The 24,995-nt window shown below is 37.7% G+C and overlaps 1 protein-coding gene across 3 annotated transcripts in view; it reads right to left on the bottom strand.

Annotated features, from left to right (window-relative positions):
* Positions 1-4,936: 4,936 nt before the first annotated feature.
* VPS50 (VPS50 subunit of EARP/GARPII complex) overlaps positions 4,937-24,995 on the bottom strand; it is an 85,612-nt gene continuing 65,553 nt past the window's right edge. For all 3 annotated transcript variants that reach the window (XM_042043228.1, XM_042043227.1, XM_042043229.1), the window contains 6 exons: positions 14,864-15,012; positions 13,029-13,125; positions 12,724-12,882; positions 10,189-10,310; positions 7,093-7,282; positions 4,937-5,684 (listed from right to left, as the gene is read on the bottom strand). In XM_042043228.1, coding sequence (XP_041899162.1) covers positions 5,565-5,684; positions 7,093-7,282; positions 10,189-10,310; positions 12,724-12,882; positions 13,029-13,125; positions 14,864-15,012 — 837 coding nt within the window. In that variant the 3' untranslated portion in view covers positions 4,937-5,564. The remainder of the gene's footprint in view (positions 5,685-7,092; positions 7,283-10,188; positions 10,311-12,723; positions 12,883-13,028; positions 13,126-14,863; positions 15,013-24,995) is intronic.

Raw genomic sequence — 24,995 nt, forward strand, 5'->3', positions numbered from 1 at the left:
ATATTCTAACTGTGCTGGAGGAGACAGCTGAACTAGCTGCTCAGGGCCAGGAATCAGCCCCAGGTCAAATTCATTTACATAAATGACATTTTCCTACACTTCTAGAAATAAATGGTCCTGAAAAATCACAGATGCTTAGTACTGCGCTAATAACTGCATCAGGCATCTAAAGTCCTGCATTTATTGGGGTCTGAGGTTTCAAGAGGACAGCAAGCTGTCCCAGAGCAAGCTACATTTTCACCAGGGTGCCCTTCCACTTGATCCGCCCATGCCCTGACCCAGGAGTGCTGTGCATCTCAAACAAGTATCCTCCCCAAGCAGCCAGGACAGCAAGCATGGCTGTCCATGAGCTTTCCTTCAGGGCAGGAGCAACCTGCTCCACCAAGTGTCCAACCTGCTGCTTTCAATGTTTTGGGCTGTGCTGGAGCTCCTCTTCAGCTGGCTCACGCATGGTGCTTCCTGCAGAGCACACAGCAGCAGCACACACAGGCAGTGGCAGTGGGAGCAGAATGGTAACTCAGGTGTACTCAAAGCTCAGAATTCAAACCCAGATTATGACCTTATCCTCAATGAACACCCATTACTCCCACAAAGAAACACTTCTGCTCTACCTACCCAGGCTTTAGGGTCAGTGTCAATGATGGCAGAGAAATCAATAGCATGTGGCCTGTTCAGTTTTGCCATTCTTTTTAGGTAGTTCCTTACATTGCACACAAAGCTCTGTGCGTGTAAATATTTATGCTATATTATATGGATGAATTTCAAGGAACACAATTTTATGGTGCATATCTCACGTGCCATCCCTGCAGCTCTCAGACAGCAGCCCCAGGATGATTATCCTGTACAAGGATTCTTTTTAAGGCTCAAGTGACATTTCTTTTTTATTGTTTACTGAAATGCAATGAATGGGATGACTTTTTATGTATGAATAAAAATTACTAGTGATATAGGGTAGGAAATACATACAGGTACAAACCAAAAAAAGATATTCAGAAATACCTGCAGGCATTTTGCACATCTGATCATTCGTTTTGTGCTTAGTGACAAGAGGTACCTCACTGCCTCTCTTCCCCTAGATCTTCAGCTTGCTCATATACCTTGTTTTTCAAAGCTCAACACATTTAGACAGTTATTTGACAACTTTAAATCTGGCAATATTGAAATCTGTGCAAGATAATCTACAAATGTAACACAGATCTGTACATCTCTGCTCTGAAAGTACATTTTTTTCACATCCATTTCATATCCAGATCCAGAGTTTCAGACCAAACCAGCACAGCTGAGAGATACTGTAGAGATTTTGTTTAGCAGAATAGCCAAGTAGACTCGAGTTTAGTTCACATACAACCATTTTTAATTTAGCTTGTACATGTAAACTCTTTGGGACTGGACAGAATACTCCACAAAATTAAGCAGTGGATTCACAACACAAAAACCAAGGTTACTCATGTCATCATTTGTTTCTCAAGCATGTATTTTATCATATGGCACGGTACTGACTTCTGCCTACTTCAAAAAAACCAAAACACAACACGTGTTTGTGAAGTCCTGAGTATTACTTAAAGATGCTGCTCCACATAACACTTCATGATCTCATGGATGAGCAGAAGATCCTTAAAAACTAAGTCTCTGCTGTGATGAAAACCAGCTCTGGCAGTGCAAAAACAACACACTCACAAATATCCTTAAATAGCCAGCAAGCACAGAAACCCTGCTGCTTGCAAACTGCATTATTTCCATATTTGCACCATAATCCCACTGTCAGTACATTTAGCCTTTATGCTATGCTGTTTCAAGCAGTGGTTATAAAAAAATAGATACCATCAAAACCACAATAAATCTGCAATTTTTGTCCATCTCCATTTGTGTCATTTACAATACAGCAGGTCTTACACAGGGAAAGACCCCAAATAGATCACTTTCATCGTAAGAAGAGGGGATCCTTATAATTTTGTACATTCTGCGACACAATAACAAGCAAAGAGCACAATCCACTCATGCCATGAAGATTTTTTGCCTTTTCTTTTATACCCATTACACCTTTTTTACAACTTCTGTATTCTTAGTGCTTTTTGCCTACATTCTTGGACTTGTTTGTTCAGCTAGGAGACTAAACATTTTAGAAGCTTCGTAGCTAGGGATCAGTGTGCCCCAGACCCCAAGGTCCTCTCCAGAACACATTCTGTAAACCAAGATAAAACCATCCAGGGGAAGGTTCTTTGGGGACGGGGGGCTCACTTGAGCCTCTCATTGGGGAATCTTTGATAGATATGCTAATTAGTAAAACCTGTAATGTTATACCAGATCTTTTGGGGTGTGCATTGTGGTGTGCATTTTGGTGCATTCGACCTGGACATAGTGCACCTAAGGATCCTTAAAATAAGTACCAAGGTAAAATCCCTTTTCCCCTTCTAACCATGTCTGACTCTTGATTTTAAGACCAGGAAAAGGCATCACCACATCCACAGCTTTGCACTTGGTATCTATCACAAGACATACCTTTATCATTCACATCTGCAAAAAATTAAGAGGGAATGCAAACCTTTCACTGAAGCTTTGAGGCAGCCATTGATCACTTGTCCTCTTTTGTCCCCTAAGGGCAAAGAAGGGAGGCTGTTCTTTCAGCGAACACAAGCTATAATCTACACTCCACATCAAGGGCTTGCTAAGCAGATCTGGACAGGGCCTAGTTTTTCCCACTGAAGATCAGAAGCGAGTCAATGGAACTGAGAACAGTCAATTACCTGAAAATGTAGCTACTTGCCTGAAAGCATGGAACATCCATGTGCCTACCCAGATCAGGCATTTGAATTAACACCTCTGGGGGCTGCTCTGTGTACTATCCCTTCAGCTGAAGCACTGCTGATCCAGGATGCTCTTTCTCATTAATGTCGTTCTGCTTTGAATAATTAAACCTATACTGAAGCAAGGACCTCAGTCTTACACCAGGGCCATGCAAGAACTCAGTTGGCTTCCCCCTATTTTTGTCCCAGTAGCTGCTTTTTTGAAGAACAGTGTCACCATGAGATATAACTGAGAGAAGCTGACTGTAGAAAAGCCAGTTGTGTGTAAGGATAGGCTTTGCCTAACCAGACTTGAAAACTGCTCATCTGTGCTCCAGCTGAGTTTGACAAGTATCAGAGTACTTCGTGTCTGGGCACCAGGATTTAAAGTCTTCATCAGGCTAAAGAAGGACTGACAAATGCCCACTTCTGCACTGCTGCTCAGTCTTCTTGGAGACTGAAGGAAATTTTCTTCAATTATTAAAGTATTGCAAAACACTCCTCTAAAACATGAAGAATATTTAAGCCATATTCTCTACTGCAGAAAAAGCAGTTATAAGAGGCTTCTTATTGCACAGGAGAACATAGATGCACAGAGATGCTCAAAAATCAATTGTTTATAAAAAATTCTCATTATCAGAGGATGGAAACTACCAAATATATCCTTAATAAGGTAACAGTTCAGCACTCAGCAAGAACTTAGCTTCATTAGTCAGTCAGAACAAAGTAATAAAAAATATTTGGAGTTAGAATGGACCCACAAGGATCACTGAGTCCAACACCTGATTTCAAACAGGGCAACCTAAAAACATGTATCTAAGAGTGTATGTAGGCCCTTTAGCTGTGTGGCTTCCTCCTTGGCATCAATCCTGGACAGCATGGGAAGGTTCTTGTGGAAAATATAATGATTTCTGAGGCATATATGAATGAAGATCAAACACTTGTTGCTTAACACTGCTTCTTGCACATTCTTTTATTTGGGGGCTTGCTTAAAAATAACAAGTCAAACTACATATATACTACAAAAAAAACCACTCCTGATTGCAGTTCATGCAATTGCTCACCTTGACCTTGCATTCCAATGACTACACCTCTACCTTCTGGTAAGCAATAAAATTACAGTGACCTAAGCAGTTCAGAAGAAATTAAATGTGTTCAGCTCACCAAAGCTCTGGTAAAGATATTTGAATTTCTTATTTCATCCAAGAGAAGAAAATTGAAAGATATTTTACACTAATAGTCCCCAACATGTTTCTGTTTCTTCCAGGAGCTCTCGCTCAGGATTTGACTCCAGGGCAGATACGCTGACGCAAAAGTCCACACTTTCATTTGAATCACCTTTTTAATGAGGGTGAAACTGATTCAGCTTCAACACATATGGTAACAAACCACTAAGCAAGTTTTAAACAGAACTAGGCAAGACAGCATGGTCAATAAAGAACAGTGTTAAATTTTGTTCTAAATCTTATTTCCTTTAAAATACAGATAAACAAGGAAGCTGAATACCATGCAGTCAATATTTAAAATGTAAATTCTATCATTCTTCTAAAACTGTACACAGGCTTTCTCTAAACTCACACAGTGATGCTCAGGACACTTCTGAGGAGGAAATTAGGCCACAGAAAAGAACAATTATGATGACTCCATGGGGCAATTTTCTGTCACTACACTACTGCTGACATTCGCTAAGTCCTGGTTCCCCCACGTCTGAATTAAAGTACAATGGCAAGTATGAATCCCAAACTGAGCATTTACCATGTTGTACACATTAGTGGATTGCAGCCTAGGTAATTTATTTTTATTTATAAATTACCTATTAGCTCCATGTTTCCTTTAAAAAGGTCTGAGAGCACTGCAAAAAGTTTATTGTGTAATAAAAAATAAAATTCCTGAAAGTTTACATACTGAAAACAAATGTAAACCTGAAAACTCCAGTGAAGTCAGTGATGCTCTGACAAATTGATTTCTAGGACACATATGCAGTCAAGTCATTTTACTTTCCTCAGGATCATTCAGGATATCTACAGCAGAGCAGGAAACAGGAAGATTATCTTAGTATCAATCCAAAACTTCAGTCAAAAAAACATTCCAGTTCCCTGGCATTATTGCCATTTTGCATTGTTGAACTGGAAAAATAAAGTCTCACAAAGAAATCATATTAGCATACAATTTTATTACCTTCTATTAATCTGAAGTCAATAATTTTGATATGACCAAATTAATTCTGAAATAAACAGACATTTTAAATACATATAAAGATGATGGGCTTTAACATGAGGGTATTTGTTTGATCTGCACTCTTAATCCACATGCAGGATACACCAATCAAATATTATACATATCCTTTCATTTTACACTGGTCCATAATACAGCACAACTTCTGAAGGTGAAAGCAGGGAAGAAAGAAATCATATTTTCAAGTAGCCCTTTTATTTCAAAAGAGCATCAATGATATATTAAGCCAATGTGTTTCTCTCTGATTTTGATTTTACTTACAGTATACACTTTTGCAAAATATACAGCTCATGAATGATACACAAATGGTGGCCCTTTACTAAGGGCAAGTAACCAGAAAAAAAAAAAAAAGTACAACAGAAAAGAAATCTACAGATTAGAAAACTCATATTTTAGAACATTATGTCACTTCAGAGTGCCTCCAATGTTGGTAAGAAAGGTCATGCACAATGTTTCTAATGTTGTCATTAGTCCACGAGAGAAATGTCCGTGTGCTTCACATGAACAGAAAAAGGTACAAGTCAGAAAGAAAGCAGCTTTCGCCAGTTATCTCTTAGGCCTGTCTATGTCATCAATGGTAGCTAACAGCTTCTGTCTTGCCTTTTTGTTGATGTAGGTGCCCAGACAAATATTCACCAGATTGGTCAACTGCTTAGTGGAATATTCCTGGCAAACAAAAGCAGATCATGTTAGAGCAGAATAAAACACCAGACAAAGATAGAAAATTTTAAAAAACGCAGACATACTCAGTGTGGATTTTACAACTGATAGAAGCATCAGTACACAAGGGAGATTTAAAGCTGTAGTTAAGTCATGTCTGGATAGTTTTCATAGTTGAGGCACAGAGAGGACAAAACTGTATTTTGCTACATGGCAGCTTATAATGGAAAATGCTTATGACTTTAAAAGTACTGGACAGAGTTCACAGAAAGTAACTCTGGGAACATGTTTATAAATCAATTTTTAATGTATTTCCCTTTCTTTGGGAGGCTTGGTGGGAAATACGTATGCAAATGGTTAAGCTTTTAACACAAAAACTTTGTTTTAACAATGATAAATGTTGGTGATCTTTTTTATTTTGATTTCCCATTTCCAATAAGCTTCTAAATGCTTCTGTCTGCAGTGTCCGAACAAGTTTGATTTCAGTACATGATAAAGGAAGAAAAAAATGTCAAAAATGTGAAGAAAATAATTCTTAGCACCTGTGAAAACACCACATTTGCCAGTATTACCTTTCTGTCTAAAACTATCCAAAACATAGCTTCCACCAATGAGTTTAAAAAAGTTTTTCCCTGTAGGTCATCAAACCCCATAGCTCACAATCTCTCTTGGGGCTCCAGGCAATACAAGGAAAATTCTATCAAAGACATACTTTTGCCTCCATTTCTAGTGGGATTTAAAGTAATCCCAAAATACAGATTTCAAGTGCTCCACTTTAAAAGACTTACTTTAAAGATGGGTATCTCCAATAGCATGTGACTATTACTTACACAGACCTGTTATAATTGTTAGTTCATGCTATAGTGAAAGCATCTGAATGTTCTCAAAACACAGACGTCTCAGCAAGAAATGCTGATTAAGCATTATCAAATGAAGAAAAAGCAATAAATCTTCTCCATTGTGCCATACAACTTAGTTTAAGCAATCTACTCCCAAAGGCAATACAAAACCTAATGGTGTGATCCCAAAACATAATTCTTGATGATCAAGCTGTGCATTTTGGCATATTCTGAACAGCTCACAAATGCTTTCGGTTTCCCTTTGCCCTAGTTCTCTGCGCTTTTTGATCCAATAGGCAGGTGTGACTGGCTCAGTCATCCTCCCCAGTCCTCAGATGTTGAACCAGTTCAAGCACATACTAACTTCATATGATAAAAAGGAAAATGTACATGCACACATACGTTTATATTTATACTGCTTCCTACATAGGTTTTACTGTAATAAATGAAAATATATATGCCTATATTCATTTTTAACATATGGAAGGATTGATTATTTATAGTTGTTAGCATGTTTTTATCATCATGGTGAATTTTCTCAATAGACAGGAAAAGAATGCAAATTTAATTGTTACCCTATGTTCTTTTATCCAGCATTCCATGTCATTTTCTGTCAGGTAGTATGCTTTAATGTAGGTCTCCACAAATTCCTTATCTGGAATAGGCCTAATGTCTGTTAACTTTTCTAGTTTCATTAAGAACTGTTGAAAATCCAGTTGCATCAAGGCACGTCCTTCATTGCTGCACTTCTTTACATTGGCATAACTAAAAAGAGAAACAGTGAAAAGCAAAACTTAGAAGGAAATAAAAATGAATTTTGCTTATCAAAGTTAACTTAGTCTTTTGAACATTGAAGGGGAGAAAAATTATCGTCTTAAGTCAAAAGCAGACAAGAACTTCTCTTAGGATGTCTGCTGCAGAGCTTTATTCGCAGTAGCATAACACATTTTAGCCCAGTCATCGAACAGAACCCCACTGTACCCAGTGATACTTAGAAAAATCACATTCTCCTCTCCCAAAAGCCACTAAAAATCATCCTACATTGAACAACTTACTATAAGTAGGTTAGAGGAAATTAAACCAATGCTCATTAGCACACTGGACAGTGGTTTCAAGTGAGCACGACCACTGGAGTCTGAAAGGTACCATGGCAGCTTTAGGAATGGTCACCAGGAGCTTGCTGAACCAAGTAGGAGCATCAAAGAAAGACACAGAGGCATTTGTTCAAAAACAGCCACAGCAAGCAGACGATAAAGGGTAGTAGCAGCACTGCTCATCTCTGTGAGAAGCTGATGTTCTAATGAGAACAGATTGACAGCAAACTAGTGACAGGTTAGAGGAGACAGCAGATGAGCTTAACAGCAGGGTAATACTAGCAAGGATCACAGTGGAGTGATAGGCAATAAATAAGGAAAATGATCTTTGCAGTTCTTCAAACAGATAAGGGACTGCATTTGTCAAGATCAAAGGAAATGACACTGCAATGGCCTCAAGAATGCCAGTTTCAGCTGTGTACAGGGTCTGAGGCACAGTGTCTTGAGCAACTTAATCCAGCTCATCCACCAGTTGCACCCACAAGTGACAACCCTAACTGTTTCCACTCTTCCCCTCTACCAAATATAAAACAAGCTCAGTTTTTCCATAGATTCATGAAGCTGATCCTAATTATTATACAGTCCCTAGACTATTAGGATTGATGCAAAGGAGGCAGCAGAAACATGCAACTGGGAACTGGATACACAGCAAGGTCAGGTAAAGAATAAGAAGAAATTTCACACTTAGAGTTGGTACACAAAAAGAATTTGCAGAATGCAAAACTAACAGAGGCAAAAAGAGAGAGGACCAAGGCGAAAGTCCTCTGGAGCTTCATAGAAGACTAGAAGATGATTTTCAATAGGCCCAAGAAGCCAGCAGGGAAACAGGAGAGAACACTGAACGAGGAGATAGGGAAGGACAAAATTTAAAGAAAGATATAGCTGACTGCAGTGGAGGTAATTCTTCATTCAGTGAAGAGCCTGACGAAAGCAATGTCAGTTGACTGCATGACTGGATGAGAAACATCTCCTTCATGGCTTTTAACTCCATACATTCATTGAATTCAGAGATAAAAGAAGTTATTCAGAGAGTCAGCTATTCAGAACACCTTCCTTCCCTTTCCACAGTGGGAAAAGAACCTACAAGATATGTAAAAATAACAGAACTGGCCAAGAATAAGAAATTCCAGGCAAATATTTGGGAGAAGATGATAATGAGTAGTTTTTACACCCTCAGAAATGGTACAGGACAAATTATATCAGCAAAGTATTCCTAGTTCACCCTGCTTAGGTGAAAGTAAAGGTCAAAGTTTCATGGTAAGTCACAAGCATAAACCTAAACCGCAGCATGGAGCAAGACATATGAGTGATAATCTTCAGAGCTAAGGATTAAATGGTTCATGTACACTGAAGCCACAAAAGATGAATGAGATGTGATGTAAGAAAAGGAAACAAGTTGAAAACAAACACAAAGGCTGAGGTAGAGGAGGTTGATAGTGACTGACTCTTACCTATTTGAAAGGTAAGAGGAACAGGGGGAGGAGAAGAGATATGCCTTTGTTTCACTTCCTTTTATTTGAGGCATGATAAGTGAAAAATAAAATTTCAAAAAGGAAAGCTAGTTGTATAGGCTATATGTCATATGAAGGAATTGAGAAGCCAGAAGCAGGTCATGGATGGATTTAGTCACCCTGAACATGAACTGATTTCTCTAGAGACTGCAAAAGGATGATGGCATGAAAACAAACAGGCATGAGATAAAAAATGATGGCTTTATGGAAGCAGTGGAAGCTGATGATCCTCAATAGGCAGCCAACACTTGGAGAAGAAGGGTGTTTTGTTGAGGTCCTAATTTAGAGCAGACAGCAGGAGAGTGGGATGGAAAGAAGTAAAATAAGTAGTAGGAAGTGAACAGGGTAAAGATAACCAGGAAAGAAGCATGGAAACATATGTAGAAAGAGTGGAAGACAGCACATATTCTATGATGCAGAAGAAGTTCCGATAAGAGCCCAAACACGTAGCAAGGGGACAAAACCATAAAAATAAATGCAGTGGATGAAAAGTCTGCAACACTCAGGCTACAAAATTGCATCTGAAAAGACTGGGACACTGATTAAAAGAGAGAGGGATGAGCAAGGTGTAGCAGTTCCTGACTAAGGGGCTCGAGCCTCTGTTGATCAAGCCAACTAAGATACCTCTCTGTTCTTGATGAATTTGGAAAAATCATATTCCATGGCTACTTTAAGATAACTGATTTTCTTCCTGGCAAAGATAAATGGCATCATCATAGAAGTACTGACAACTATATTTTAACTTCCTTCTTTGCTCTGCTGGGAAATCATAATTTTCAGATAGAAGTTTCTTTGAAAGAGTAGTGTATTTTCATATGCTTCGGTAAAACATTCATTGTCATTCTTCAGCAGTATCTAGGAACAAGACCACCCCCTTTAGGCTCAATGCTGCACCAGACTCTGTGAAACAACTGCTAAGGAGTATTTTAAGCATTGATAATTTTTAGGGTCCCCAGAAGAACATGAACTCACAAGAACACTATAAAATTAGAATTTTTAACTCTAATAATAAACATTATCATTCTAGACATACTTACCCAAAAGCAAGACTTTCATAAATACTTACCCTTCCACAAGAGTTCTATTGGCCAAGCGTATGCAGTGCTCCCAAAGGATGTTGGAGACTGGCAATGGAATACGGACTCTCTTAGACACATCATTCAACCTCCTGTTAAATTCTTCAAATTCCTGATAAAACATAAAAGATGTTTATTCCTTTAGCATAAAATGGATCATACTCTGTACATCCAACAACAGCAACAACCAATTAGAAATGCACATGAGAGAATACTGAAAAATAAGAGCAAAGCAGAGAGGCTTAATAGGCACAAAACGTAGAGAACTTAATGTGTAAAGTAGAAAACATAGCACTTTCTAGTGTATCACTCACAACATTACCTCAGTGACTTTTTTTAAACGAACTGCTGCTCTGTTCTCCAGAGCTGTAGTTCTCTGTGAAACTGACACCTCTGAAAATGAACCAAGTAGCTTATCCTTCAAATGCTATTTTCACTGTCTCACTCCCTACACTTATATTTAGCTTCTTTAAGTCAATATACAGCCACTGAAGAAAATCCAGTGATGATCTCTTTATCCCTCTAAATACCCGCCCCACCAGCTTTCGAAGAGAAGCTCAGAAATATTGTAACCACTTTTCATTCTTCAACCTTTCACATTAGATAATTCCTCAGTGCTTTAGAAGGAGCTGAGAGCACCCAGTGAAAGAGGCCAAATCTAACAGTTTAGGACCACACTGCAGCTTTAGATAACAATTCCAATTACAGGAAGGCACCTCTTTCCACATGGATCATCAATGGACTGGATGGATTTGAGCTGATACTACAAGTGAGAAACTAGTCATAACTAAATGCAATTACTGCTACAATGACTTTGTGACTTAAATAAAGTGAAACGGAAGTCCTGTGCCAATGATTAAAGCCTTTATCATTTAAAAAAGTATCAAATGACTTCAATATCAAGCAGACTGGTAATGAACTCCTCTGTATAACTAGCAAAAGCTATTTGATGTGCATTCTTTTAAGATCATATTTGCCCCACAGAGATTTTACTTCCAAGGCTGTTAATCTACGGTTTCTTCCTTTTCCTTTCTTACACCCCCCCTTAAAAATTCAGTAAGTGAAGAAAATCAGAAGAGATTTTTTCAGTAGAAGAGAATCTCAGTAATCAACTGGCATTTAACACAAATTTTCTGAAAGTTTAATTTGGCAAGAAGATGCAGGGTACCACAATGTCATGCTTTAACAGGCATACAGCTCACTCCTCTGAAGATGAGGATGCCTAATGCTCCAGGATAATAAATTTCTTCAACAATCCTCTTTCCCCACTTTATCTGCTTCCAACATACTATGACTGAATATAAAACTTTGTGTATGTGTGCACATGACTGAAAATAGTTGATTATTACTTTAAACACTGTGCTTACATTTGACGTCCCTGGAGTCCCAGTGTACACAGAAAATCACTCATTGCTTAGCAGTTATCTAAAAGCTTTTGTAGCAACTAGCGCTAGTTATAGAATAGAGAGACCAAAATTGGTTTTAAATGGTATTAGCTCTGATTGTTCTGAAGCAAATTCACCAGAAGTTGCATACTCACAGAAGGAAAAAGTTTTGCCCCAGAGATCAACTATTTTAAGGACAAACTGGTCTCAAAAAGTCACGGCAGCATAAACAAGGATAACCACAAGGATTCCATCAAATTCAATGCAATGATATATCCTCTGTCAAATTCTTCCTTCTTTGCCTTGATTTTTTTTTTAAGCAGAGAAGAGCTACAAAGTACGAAGGTGTTATCCAAACTGTTATTCCACACAGATGTGTGGCTTATTCTGTGATTCACACTTCACACACACATCTTTAAAATAAAATTTTCAGTTTCTCTGAAAAGAATTAGTAATTAATATAGTATAATTAATTTGCAGAATTCTACCACTGCCAGAACTTCCCTCTGAAGACTTTTAGAAACATTATTTAGGCATATATAAAAGGATGAGGAAAGGCTTGTCCCAAGAACCAGTTCTGTATGCCATAAGACGTGGCAATTGTATAATGACATCTACGGAATGCAATTGACAAGTTGGCTGAATAGCTTCCCTTCCTTTTCAAATGTTAACTTCTAAATACAGCAACTTCAGTCAGATACTGCATGATCATTTTTGGTGCTCAATTGACCTACAGCTCATATGATACATCTCAAAGACAATCAGCAAAATTATTTGGAAGAGCAAATAGTGTGGTTTGGGTTTTTTTAACTATCTCCAACTAAAGGCTATCTCTGGCCACTGGATTTCCCTCAGTGTTACTCTGTTTACTACATGTTTCTCTACCATTCAAGACTTAGACATGAGACTCATGAAACGTTTGCGGTCACTTTCACACACCATGTAGTCAAAAAAATCATCACTGAAAACAATGCTTTAGAAGCAAGAATAATGAAACTTCTGGACAGACCTCATAGTAATTTCCCATTTGTCAGGATGATGTATTGTCCTAGCCATGTCACTTTAACAGTTTTAGTGAAGTATTACAGCAATGTAGTGTTTATATAAACTCTAGCACACCATTTCCCATTAACTATTCACCTTTAAAAGAGCATCTACATATACATTGTGCTGTGACATGATTTCCTTCACATCCCATTTCACATTAGCCATGAGAAGCAGCATTTGTTCATAGTCAATGGCTTTAGCAGCAACAATCCAATAAACTGGTTTACGTAGTTCACTGGCAGTTGACACTGTCTGAAAAAGAAAAAAATAAAATTCAATGCTTTAAATTTCTGGCTAGTAGGAGCAATATATAACTATGATGTACAAGTATTTGCACTATAATGTACAAGTTTCAAATCTTCTGTATGAAAATCAGCTGTGAATTACACAATTCTGACCTGAGAATAGAACTGCTGAAGAAAAGGCTTCTTGGCAGCTGGCATCACTGCATCAAGATGAGGCTGAAGAAATTCAAACTGCTCAGCCAGAAATACCCTTTGAAAGCAAAGAAAATTTATTGTGAACTAAGTGCAATGTTTGGCATGTGTCCTTACAATTTTTACTCCACAGTTGACATATTTGGCAAAAACAATATGCAACTTTGGAAAATTTAGTCCCAAGAAGAACTGTATCAGTTGCACGCCAGCATATCAACTAGCATTCGCAATTCTGACAATTTTAAAATGTACTTGCGAACAAGAAAATACTTGAATAAAGACACTAAGGCTTGAATTGAATATCAACAATTCATATTTCTATTTTACTGAGGATACACTGCAAAAGTCTGAGCCAAGGTCTAGTAAAGTCAGTGTCTTGGGGTGACTTTGTGATGTGTATCCCCTATCGCTGCCCCATGCCCAGAAATTAATTTTGTGCCTTTCTGTGCCTTTAAAATGAGCCTGAGAGGGGAGAGGAAAACCTGAGCAAAACTTCTTCAAAGCAGTTTGCAGCTTGTTCAAGGTCACACAGAGATAGAGGCTTTTTTTTTCAGCTGTGGCAGCAGAGAGAGAGTGGGGAAAGCACCCAGCTTGTTTTCAGCCAGTTTTTCAGCTCCTTTTTCTTTCTCCAGAGAGAGACAGAGAGTTGAACTTTTGTTTTCCTGGGACTTTGTCTTTTTTTTTTTTTCCTCTGCTGGACTGTTTCAACATCAGAATACATCAGGAGGAATTTCCACTGAGGCCTTGGCCCTGGAGGTGAGCCCACCATCCCATCCCAGCTCCAAGGAAGGGGAGAGAGAGATCTATGGAAGGACTCTGAAACTTTCCCAGGTTTCTCTCAGCAGAGTGAGAGGTTTTATTATTTAGCATCATTATCCTTTTTCTGTGTGTTTGTTAAATAAATAGTTTTTATCTCTTTCACTTTCTTTCGAGTAAAATTCAATTTTTCCCAAACCTGGTGGGGGAGGGGTGGTCTGTGGCCTGCCTTCTCTCAGAGAATGTATTTCTAAATTTGGCCAAACCGGAACAGTCAGTGACCAAGAGTCATGCAATTCCCACTGCAGGACAGTCAACATCAATATTAATAAATCCATCTCAGAATTTCAAAATAACATACCTAATTTTATACTAGTGAATCTATAAAATAGAACTTGATCTCATATTCCTTCTCAGGGGTAGAATTTGTTAATAACAACATAAGAAGGAAATACATTTCTATCTAAGCATAAATGGAAAAAAATATTTTTAAAACTAACTTCTAATCTTTAAGTGTCATCTCGTGTGATGAAAAAATAATTCCCATCTGGCTCTTACTATTACTCTTATCAAATAAAAATAATTTTGTAACACTTGCATTAATTGCTGGTTATAATCTCCTCTTCTCCTGTGCTGTGACATAGGTACACTTCCACCCATTGCAAAGAACATGGTAACTCAAGCCAAACCAACTTAAACTAAGAAGTTCTGAGTCAAGTATTTAATATAAGGTGAAAATGAACCATACAGATTAAATATTCCCATTAGAAACATTGTCCTGTTAGATTTGGCCATGTATTGCCACAAATTACTGGATCATCTGCAGTAAAATTTCATTCCTTGTGCTTGCATGTTGCTAGACCAAAGAATTAAGACTCCTGTACCTTTAATAAAGAAATTACCTTCATCACTCATATTTAAAATCACATTGAGAGATAGGAATTTTTGACCTGTCAAGAAGGCTTTGGATTGTAACCACAATTTCTTAAACAATCAATAGCTTTCAGTGATCACAAATACGAGTACAGTAAACAACCTACAAGGATTCTGTGGCCACCACTCTCTCTGCCAAACCATATAGCGAATTGCCAGATGTCAAAACTACGAGGTGACTGAGATGTGGGCTTGGCACCTTCTCTTTTCTCTCTTCAGCAGCTGTGAGAGTTCCTGAAGGATCAGCAGACACCTCCTGAAACAAAGGATCAAACCAATTAAACCCCACAAAACCAGCAAGGATGGCTCCAGCTTCAGATGCCAGATAAGACGAAGGAATATTTCAAATTCTAAGGTGTAATTTAAATCAAGCCTATTTCTATTTGAACATTATAGTAAAATAAGTGAAAAAAAATCATCTCATGTAAATCAGTATCCAAGGAAAAAATAAATTAAAAGAGAAAGGCAGCAAACAATCTTCTCGCTACACCTTAACACCCAAACAGGCTTTACCCCAATTGCCTTTTGGGAGACTGACTTCTCATCCTTGGAGACAGCATCTTCAAGCTGACAGCAACCAAACAGAGAGACGTATCAAAGGAATGTTACTTATGCATGGGCTTTACTGCTTATATGAGCTGTGGCTAACTTAGGTAAAATACAGTTGATGTTCTCAATCAAGCTACCATTCCATGGAAACTTCTATCCTGCAGACATCTTGATGCTAGAAAGCAAGGAAATATTCACAGCAAAGGAATAGAATCCGTAGTGAGAAACAGTTTATACCAGTGCCTTGTTGCAAAATTAAAGGAAAAAAATAGAGGAAAAATTCTACCCCCACATTTAAGGAATATAAGTACAAGGTACAGCTAGTAGAGGAATCACAGAAGGAAGAAATTCCCAGAGCAGGCGTACAAAGGGACACCCTCTGAAGCCTGGCTATTTCCCCAAACTGTTTCAGGCATGAAAACATGAAAACATAAAGGTAGTTCTGGCTGGCTTGGATTAATTATTCATACCATGCTTATACACAGCCCACAAGAAGATGAGAAATGCTACAAAGTAAAGGTAATACTGCACCCAGAACAGGTAAGAAGACAGGATTTGGCACTGATTTAATCAGAGCCTTTCAAGACCCTAGGGATAGAAACTGTGGCCATAGTCTACAGTCTATGGATGATACAACGTTTCAGCCTGTATGTACAGAATGAAAACAAATAACAGTAACACAGTCCCAAAGTAGTGGAAAAAATAACTTCTACAAAAGTAAAATCAGCGGCCTAACATGGCTGCTGTAAACAGCGTAGAAATAACCAACCAAGAGGATAACAATAATGCTTAAACATAATATTTACGGTTGGACTCAAAAAAAAATTAGTGGAATTCTGAAATCGCTGTTAAAAAATGGAAAAAGATAAAGCCAAAAACAACATTATGAAAAAAAGCAGCTTTCAAGTTTTTGAATTGTTTGTTTGTTTCAACTAGAGATAGAAATAAAAATAGAAGAAATTGCAGTGAAGTAACTAAGGAAGGAGGGAGAAAAATAGACTCAAGCTAACCACAACAGTAGCCATTAATTTCTTCTGGGCTTCACAGCAGAGAACAACTGTGAAGAGTGACCTGAAAGAGCGTACTTGCTATTCAAACAGGTTTTTTTCAGACACTTTTGCTTAAGGAGAAGAGGAGAGCAGTGAGCACCTGAAGCACTGGTGGAACTTAGTAGTGGTGTCATTCATTCTATATGTCAGGATTCAGACAAAGAGGAATATTTCATTGCAGACCTTGAAATGCCAAGAGAAAAAGTATTGCACATATGATCAGGTGAAAACTGGAAAACCAACAGGGCGGTTATTCTGATAGCAAAATATCTGACAGACCCATTGTGGTTGTATTGCAGCAATTAAAGGTAAGGCAGGTGAAAATTGATTATGTCAAATGTGTAAGGACCTGGTGAGAATTTAAGTGATACAGGATGAGCAGAAAGATCAAAACTTTGCTGCTATAGACAAAGCAGCACCAGAATGTGTTTACTGCTTGGATGAAAGCCAAACCAAAAGTGACATTAAGAATATACGACAACTGAGAAGATAATAGCATGCAAGCTGTTAAAAGTGGTTTGAGGTGTGGAGGAACAAAAATTCACAAGTTCTACTTTAACTCTCTCGGATTTTATTTGGCAGTTTCCTCCCGTGGTGTGACAGCCCAAGGCAATAGGGAGGTGGATTTGCTAAATCAGAAAGGCTCTTTCAGTTCTGCATCTCCAGAGACGTCAAACACAAGCATAAAAATGGGCTACAGCAGATGGAACAATGCACTGTCTGGGAAGGCAGAGTTCTCACTAATAAGGGTGAGGAAGTACCTTCGGACTTATAAAAAACATATTGTAATAAGGTTACAGACATAAAAAGCAAATAAAACAGGGAACCTTGATGGTTCCCCACAGAAATTTTGACATTAAAAACAAGGACTGCTGACTGACCAATACCACCAACACATCATTTGTAGCACTAAAACATCTCACAGAAATACATCAATGAGCAGAAGATAAAACTTCTAAAAGAAGCTTATGGTAAATGCAATCAGATACAGTTGCACTGAGCACAGGAACAATTATAAAGGCTAGCTATAATGTTATGTTATTTGAAAAATTAACTTTTTTTGCTCTAATCTGTATTCACATTCAGCCGGATAAACTTGGAATTAAACTGACTAGATGCTTCACAACACTATGAAGTTTGCATTCTGCTGAGTCTATCAGAATGGATAAGCAAGCCAAAAGGCCTGGATATTTGCTAAAGCTCATGTAACCTCTTTCAGAGAACTCAAAGGTATTTCCTGAGCACATCCACATGTTTACTGCAGATAGGCAATGACATCTAACCATCTAGCCACAGCAATCAATTCTCTGACAGCATTAACTAAGCCAAAGACCATATTGATTAACTATTAAAATTCCCTCTTTATCTGCCCTCTTTTCTTTTTTCACTTCATTCCATTCTGAAAAACCCAAATCAAAACAAAACAAAACAAAAAAACCAAACCAAAACACAAACAAACAAAGATGTTTTGAAGTGTTTACACAAGACAAAAATAGCCAAACCCACAGCCCACCAAGCAATGCTTATCCTTAGGAGAGACAGCGAGTGACAGAGCTGGGGGAAGAGTATCAGTAGTAAACATTTAAGAAGCTTGCTTTCTTTCAAAGACTAATTACAAATTATGTAAAAACCAAGTATTATGAAGACTTCATTTTGTATTTATCGCACTTCAGAGTTGCCTGCCACTTTGGACACATTTTAAACTTTTTTTTCTTCCTTTCTGCTTCCCATGAAGGTAAGTAACTAAGGAATCTTTTAAAAGCCAAAATTGTGTTGTATCTGAAGAACACAAAAGGTACATGAGAACTAGCTAAATCAAAGACATGCTAGCTTCAACTAGGGAGTCAAACTCTTGTTCAATTATCATGGCCAAATAGCATGAGCATTTCATTCTCTTAATTTGTTCTAAAAAGCAGGCACTGCAAAAGCATGATGACAGCAAAAAGGAAACAGCCAGTGCGCCAATACCCCAAAAAAGCACAAGATCACTCTGAAAGGGCCTTACTGATGCAGGTGTTTTTTCCTCCTGCCTTCATTAACAGAAGTGATCAAAAGACTGAAAGCAGAAAATAAAGGGGCAAAACATACAGGCTGGAACAGGAAATAAGGCTACAGACTATTTAAAGAAATCAGATGTTTTTCAGCGTAGTGGACTTGTTAAAGTTAACCCTTCCAGTAATGAAGAAAATCTGGAAGAAAATGTCTGTTGCCAGAGTTTCCCTCTGTGTACCACAGAAAACAATTATGAGTCCTGTAAAACTGCCAGCCTCAAGAGGAAGAGGAGAGGAGGAGAGTAGAAGCCAGAAAATTAAACAGCAGCCAGCCAAACTTTAATTTCAAGAAATGTCAAGTTACACTGAGAACATATTGTAGCACCCAGTATTAAGCATGTAGAGAGCAATACTAAAGCAGAATAAACTTGCTTAGCTTTTCCCTGCATCAGAGTAGTAGGTCTTGCTGATCCAGCAGAACTGTGATATGTCAAAGACATATCACAGCCCACACAACATCCTTGTAAGAAAACTGGACAAAATAGATTTAATAAAATAATTTCAAAGTATACATGGAACTGATGCAAACTACAAGGTGCTCTTTTCCTTCCTTGACAAATAGGAAAAAAACCAAAGTGTTAAAAAAAATTTTTAAAAATTATTAAAAGCGCCAGACTTATCTGAACAATAACCCAATGAACTGTAGCAGGCACAGCAGGACAGGTTAACCAGCATTGCCTGCAGACACCTTACAGCAGGTCTTGCATATTAAATTTTCTCTAGCCTTAGTTTAATTTCCTCATACTGTCATAGGAAAAGAACCGAGTTTTGTAATGCCATACCTGATAGGCATACCCAACTAGCAATTATTTATAAAAGCTGCTTTGCTATAAAGGCCTGAAAATATCAGGATGAAGCGTTAAAGCAGGCTTATGACTGCTTTGCCTATTTAAGGATTGCTAATAACAGTAGTGTGAACTACAGTGTGCGCTTTGCAAAGTATCTTTGTAAGATACCTACAGTTGAATACAACAAAAAGGTACGTGTTAGCAAATAACAGGTATCAGATGAATGGGAGCATGATACTGTTTAATTGCTGGGTATTTCACTTTATCATTTAATTGTTTACTCCCAAGAAGGAAATTTTTAATGAACAGGTAGAAAAATAAAATCTATCTGCTTAAGGAATAAGCCTCTCCTTCAACCCCTTCCTCTAAAAATGTCATCTGTAACAAGAGAACGTTTTCAAGTTTGGCTGAACCCAGTGGTAAATCTCTGTTAAGCCTTCCATCTCAACGGGAAGAGGAGATTATAAAAGAATTACCTAAATTAGAAGTATAAACTATATCAGGTAATTATCTGAGTTAAAAATTTGACATTCAGTTTGCAAGAGAGACATTTTTACAGGTCTGATCTCATCATGAGAACAGAAACACTCATTTCAGTTATAAGAAATAAAGAACTTATAACTGAAGTAACTGATTATCTGCCAATTATGGTGAAATAGCTGACAGTTAATTAATCATGCACTTTCACTAACTTTAAACAAAATACTGTAAACTCCACAACCTGTCCCCAGCACACAAAGTGCTGCAGATCACACTCATAACCAATAATCTTTTAAAACTGCACTTTTTCTGGCCTAATACTTTTTGCACGAGATTCCAGTTTTAGAATCATTGTGATTTAATATACATACACAATAGCAAAAATTTTAGGTTTGATTTCATATTAATTCTAAATGTTACTGAAGAAATTCTGATCTTAAAGGAGTCAGTGGTGTCCAAAAAGCATGGACAAAATGGTACTATCTGAAAAGGTTCTGGCAGCAGAACAGTCTACAGCACCTGTGACATACCAACACTGTTACCAAGAACTTGATGTGTGCTGATGGACAAAGAAAAGCATACTAACCCCAAATGTTTACATAAAACAGGCTAGCTCTATCATCTCTGTTTATAAAACTGTAATTAATAGTTTTTGTAATATCACGAGCATAGATTACAAGAAAACAAACTGATCAAAGAAAACATAACGCCTTATTGTATTCAAAAGCTGTCTGAAAATAAGTTCAACTAAATCCAAGTAGACGCTTAATATACAAGAATTTTTTATCACAAGAAATGCACTGAAGGCTTTTTTCCTCCCCTTTCAGCTTGCACATCCCTAACTCTTCTTGAAACTGAATGCTGAAAATTATAGGTAGGGCCAATTGCAAAAGCACACTGCTTTCAAGGTAAAAGTACATCTTGAATATGTTGTAAACATGTTAAGGTTTTAAAATGGTACTTTACAATACTCCTACTATGTTTTAAGTTGCAAGATCAGTATTTTCTTGCTGAGGGGCACAAAACTTATCAAGAAGGTAATCTTGCCTCAACCTCAGGAAAGTAAATCAAACATAAACAATGTAAGCTACTACAATGATCGCCACTCTACAGACTTTAAGAAAGCAGATCTTTAAAAAACCAAACAACAAACCATCTGGAGAAATAATGCTTCTAATATTCTATTATTTTCAATCCTTTCCACGCCAGTGATATCTTTATAGCATTATTGAAGAGCCATAAAAGGGATCCCCAAGCTTCCCAACACTTATAGCACACACATTTCACACTGTCCCCAGGGTTGAATTGATCAGCATTGCCTCACAGCAGACATGAGTGTGGATCCTCCATGTTCTTTGTCACAAAAAAAGCATGTCCTAAACTTCAGTTGGGTCAGTCCCACTGACTTCAGTAAAAGAGTTCAATAAAGTTTGCACTGAAACTTCTGGGATCTTTGCATTTCTTTTGTTTTTTAATGTTCAAAGTTAAATGGCAGACTTTTTGCATAAAAAATTACAAGAAGCTGGAAAGTTTATTTACTATCTTGCCTCAACCAATGTAACAATGCCTCTATCAGGAACCACTGTGTACTGACAGACAACTGAGAAAATGAGTCATTAACTACACCCTAAAAAATAAATGCCAAATGAGACTCCACAGAAAAGCACACACACAGGCAACCTTAGGAACCTGAACCACAACCTTGCAAAAAACCCACATAAGCTGGTCTGGTCTGCTCATACACAGTTTTTACTGCAGACTTTCTTGTCAAAGAAAGTTTCTCAGGAAGAGCTGCTGCTGGTTCCCAGGTGCTCAGCTGTGACTCTGTGGGCACCTGCACTCCTCTGGAACCAGCCCATTTTGGGTGCCCAGCAAGAAGAGTCTGAAGTGACTAAAATGAGATGTCTGCAGAGACTGCTTAAAGAGAGACCAAGCAATTGCCAAAATTCAGAAAATGTATCCAATTAAATAAGCTCAAAAACTTCAGTATATTATTCCAGTCTACTTGGTAATACAGTCAAGTAAACAAAAAAAAAGATGTATGAAGAACTCTAAATGAATAATGTGAGGAAGGAAAACACCTGCAGAAGTCCTAGCATAATTTCAAAGTGCTTGTCATGTCAGAATTTTGTATACACAGAGTTCTCTTCCCTTGACAAGCAATTCATACAACACCTTAAAAATTGTCATTATGTACATTTAGAAATCTTTTTTAAATAGAGGAAAGAGAAAACTCACAAATTGCGTTTTCTTCTTTTTTTCTTGAGGTTTTTTTTTTTTCCTTTTAAGCAGCAGGAGACCAAGTATGGATTAGAAACATTGCACAAGTTATCTTAAGCCAAATAAAACCTCACCAAGAATCACAGCTACGATTTCACTGAGGACCTTAACTACGCCCTTTAGGAGCTGCCTCCTGTGCTAGGTACAGCCATGTCAGGCAAACAATTCCACAGCCAAGACTCTCCAGAGCTTGCCATTAGTATTTTGCCAAACCATATGTAACAGGGCACCCATCCACAGTAAGTAATGCAGGACAGTGATGTGACATTTTAAGTAAAACCAAACGGTTTGTTTTCAGCACTGGGGCTAATGTAACTGAATTGTACCATTTCACAGGATCAAAGAGTCAAAGCCAAAATGGGATGGGAAGTCAGACATGAAGAAAAAAAATTATTCCTACCAATCTTTATCTTATTTGTACAGCTGAAAAATCTTCATTTTCCATCTCTGCACCATCAATCTCTAACCTGACACTGCCAAAAGACATATACTTTCTGGGGAAAGAGTCCAAAAGGCAAAGACAGGTTCTAAGATACAGTGACCAATGCTATTTTATATCAGCAGTTCCTCCCATCTACTCTTCTATACATTGCATTGCAATGCTTAGATACTTTATTACATTGATTTATTTTCTACTGCTGTAAAACACAGTAACTCTAAGAAACTCCGTTCTAAATTTCAGTTTTGCTTGAGGAAACCTGTTTGCAATGAATTATTTATGAGCATTCCATGGCTATTTGCCCCCCAAATCTCTCTTTGCAGCAATATCACTCAAAGCAGCTATTTACATTCACAGGACATTCACAAACAACATCTAAGCAATGGCAGCATCACAATTACATTACATTTTGTGAAGATAAGGAAGCTGCTTAAAAACCGACAAAGCAAGGAATCAGAAGTAGGCATTTTCCTTCCAAAGCACGAATTACCACAACAAACTGATCACACAACAAACTGACTGATGCCTTGTACCTGGGGGCTCACAGGTCTCAGTGAACTAACATGGACATCACTATTGTGTAAAAACACATTCCTGTTAGAAATGACAAACACAAGGACATAATGTGTGCAGGTACCTCTACATACCTGACTCGGAAACTGCCAGTGAGGAGATATAAGCAACTCAAAACAGGGGCTTGTTTTGGTGTATTTAGCCTAATGTAAACCACATCTGAGTGAGGCTGAAAGAACAGCACTTCCCTTTTCACTCTTCTCTTTCTGTGTTTTCTTTTTAATGCAATCTGCTTATATGAATGAGTAGAGTGTTTGAAGAGCGCTACTTTTGGAGGATCCAGAAGTAACTATTAAATTAACTCTGAAGCTGCTGCATAGCAGAAATCTGTATGAAAGCTTTGTGCTAGCTGTGGAAAGACCTGACTATGAAGTTCTGATACACATATGAAGTTCAGTACAGTGTAGCCAAATAAATCTTTTAAAGTCATACTGTTCTCTTAACTCTCAGACATTAAACTGGACTCCAACCCACTTAAAAAAAAATATTCCTAGTGCTTTTATTTTTCATACTCTTGATTTAGCCTAAAGGTATTTCTTTAAGGCAAAGACAAGTAGGTTATACACAGAAAACTGCTTACTCAATCTCTGTAAGCTGTCAGCACACTTCCACATAACTTATTACAACAAAGCAAGTAAAGTTTTGCTAATTCGTAGGCCTGATCTCTTTTTTTTTAAATTAAGCCTGTTTATCTATCAAAAGAAATTTCAGATCATACTTAAACCAGTATCTGTATTAGCCGTGCAGAGATTTTAAAAAGAGCCATAATTGGACTTCATTATTATTAAATTTGTAACACTTTGAAATTGGAAGCATATCTAAAGCAGTAGTGTTTTAAGAACCTGCTTTCTCAATTATGGCCTTTCATCATTGTCATCATAAAGTCCTTCATAACTGTCATTTTGATTAAATCATACAGAACATCCAAATTTTTTAAAAAGTCCAAATTAAAAATGCTTTTGTATCACAATTACAACCAGCAGGGGCACATTTACTACCAACTGAAGTGGTTTGGTCATTGCTTTTTGTTTGGGGGGTTTTGTTTACTATAATGTGGTTTATCATTTATCAGTGTAGGAGAGACATACTGACATTGAATAGTATGTATCGCAGCTGAGGTGTCACAGTATTGCCTTGCAAAGAAGTTAACAGGACTAAACACATGTTCACATTTCAGCTATTTCCTGTCCACTGTCTAAAACATTAATCTAAACTGCAGGAGGACTTGCTGCAGTTATTAAAGTACATTTGGTTTTGCTATGGAGTTTTTGCTATGAATTTTTAGACTGCAAAACAGTGGAGAAGTGATTCAGCTATAGTTGAATACTGCTCAGAAGGGACAAGGACCCCCAGCAGAAGCAGGAGGCACGTGATGCATGGGAAGGGATGGATGGAAGCAGAGGAAGTGCTTTAAATTGCTGCACCCTTTTGCACACTGGCTACAAGTCAGAAATTTGACTTAGTCTCTCAGTGGTCCAAATAAAAACCAGACTTACTTCTTTTCCAAGTACGGTTAGTATGCTGTAAGCACAGTATATGCTAAAGGACAGAAACCTCTTGCACTGTAATAATGGGAAAATAGAGCAGCTCCATAAGGAGTTACAGGGAATGCCTCCAATCGACCTCCATACTCTTCATACTGAACATGCTACAAAAATGCAAGGAAGAACACTTAGTGCTTCAACTTGCCAGAAGTGGAACTCCTACACCACATCGCTTTTTCCTTCACAAAGGAAGCTTAAAATTCAGCTCAATAACAATAAAATAGTATTCTACAAAAAAGGTATCTGGTATAAACTAGATAGCATTAATTCAATCTCAAACAGAAACTCCCAGAATTCTACACAAAGCTCTAGGGGGTGGCCACTAAATCCTCCAATTATTCCTCTAACTCCTGACAATAAATATTGAGTTAAGAGGCCTTCATCCACTGATATCTCAAAAAAAGGAACGAACAAAGTCCAAGAGGAAAGCTAGAAATGATCCAGTCTAAATTACTGAAGAGTCTGGATACAGATCATGTAGTTCAA

Source organism: Corvus kubaryi, unplaced genomic scaffold (assembly GCF_017639235.1).
Source record: "Corvus kubaryi isolate FWS band 111438036 unplaced genomic scaffold, C.kubaryi_AGA036_p1.0 37398, whole genome shotgun sequence".
Classification (NCBI taxonomy): Eukaryota; Metazoa; Chordata; class Aves; order Passeriformes; family Corvidae; genus Corvus; species Corvus kubaryi.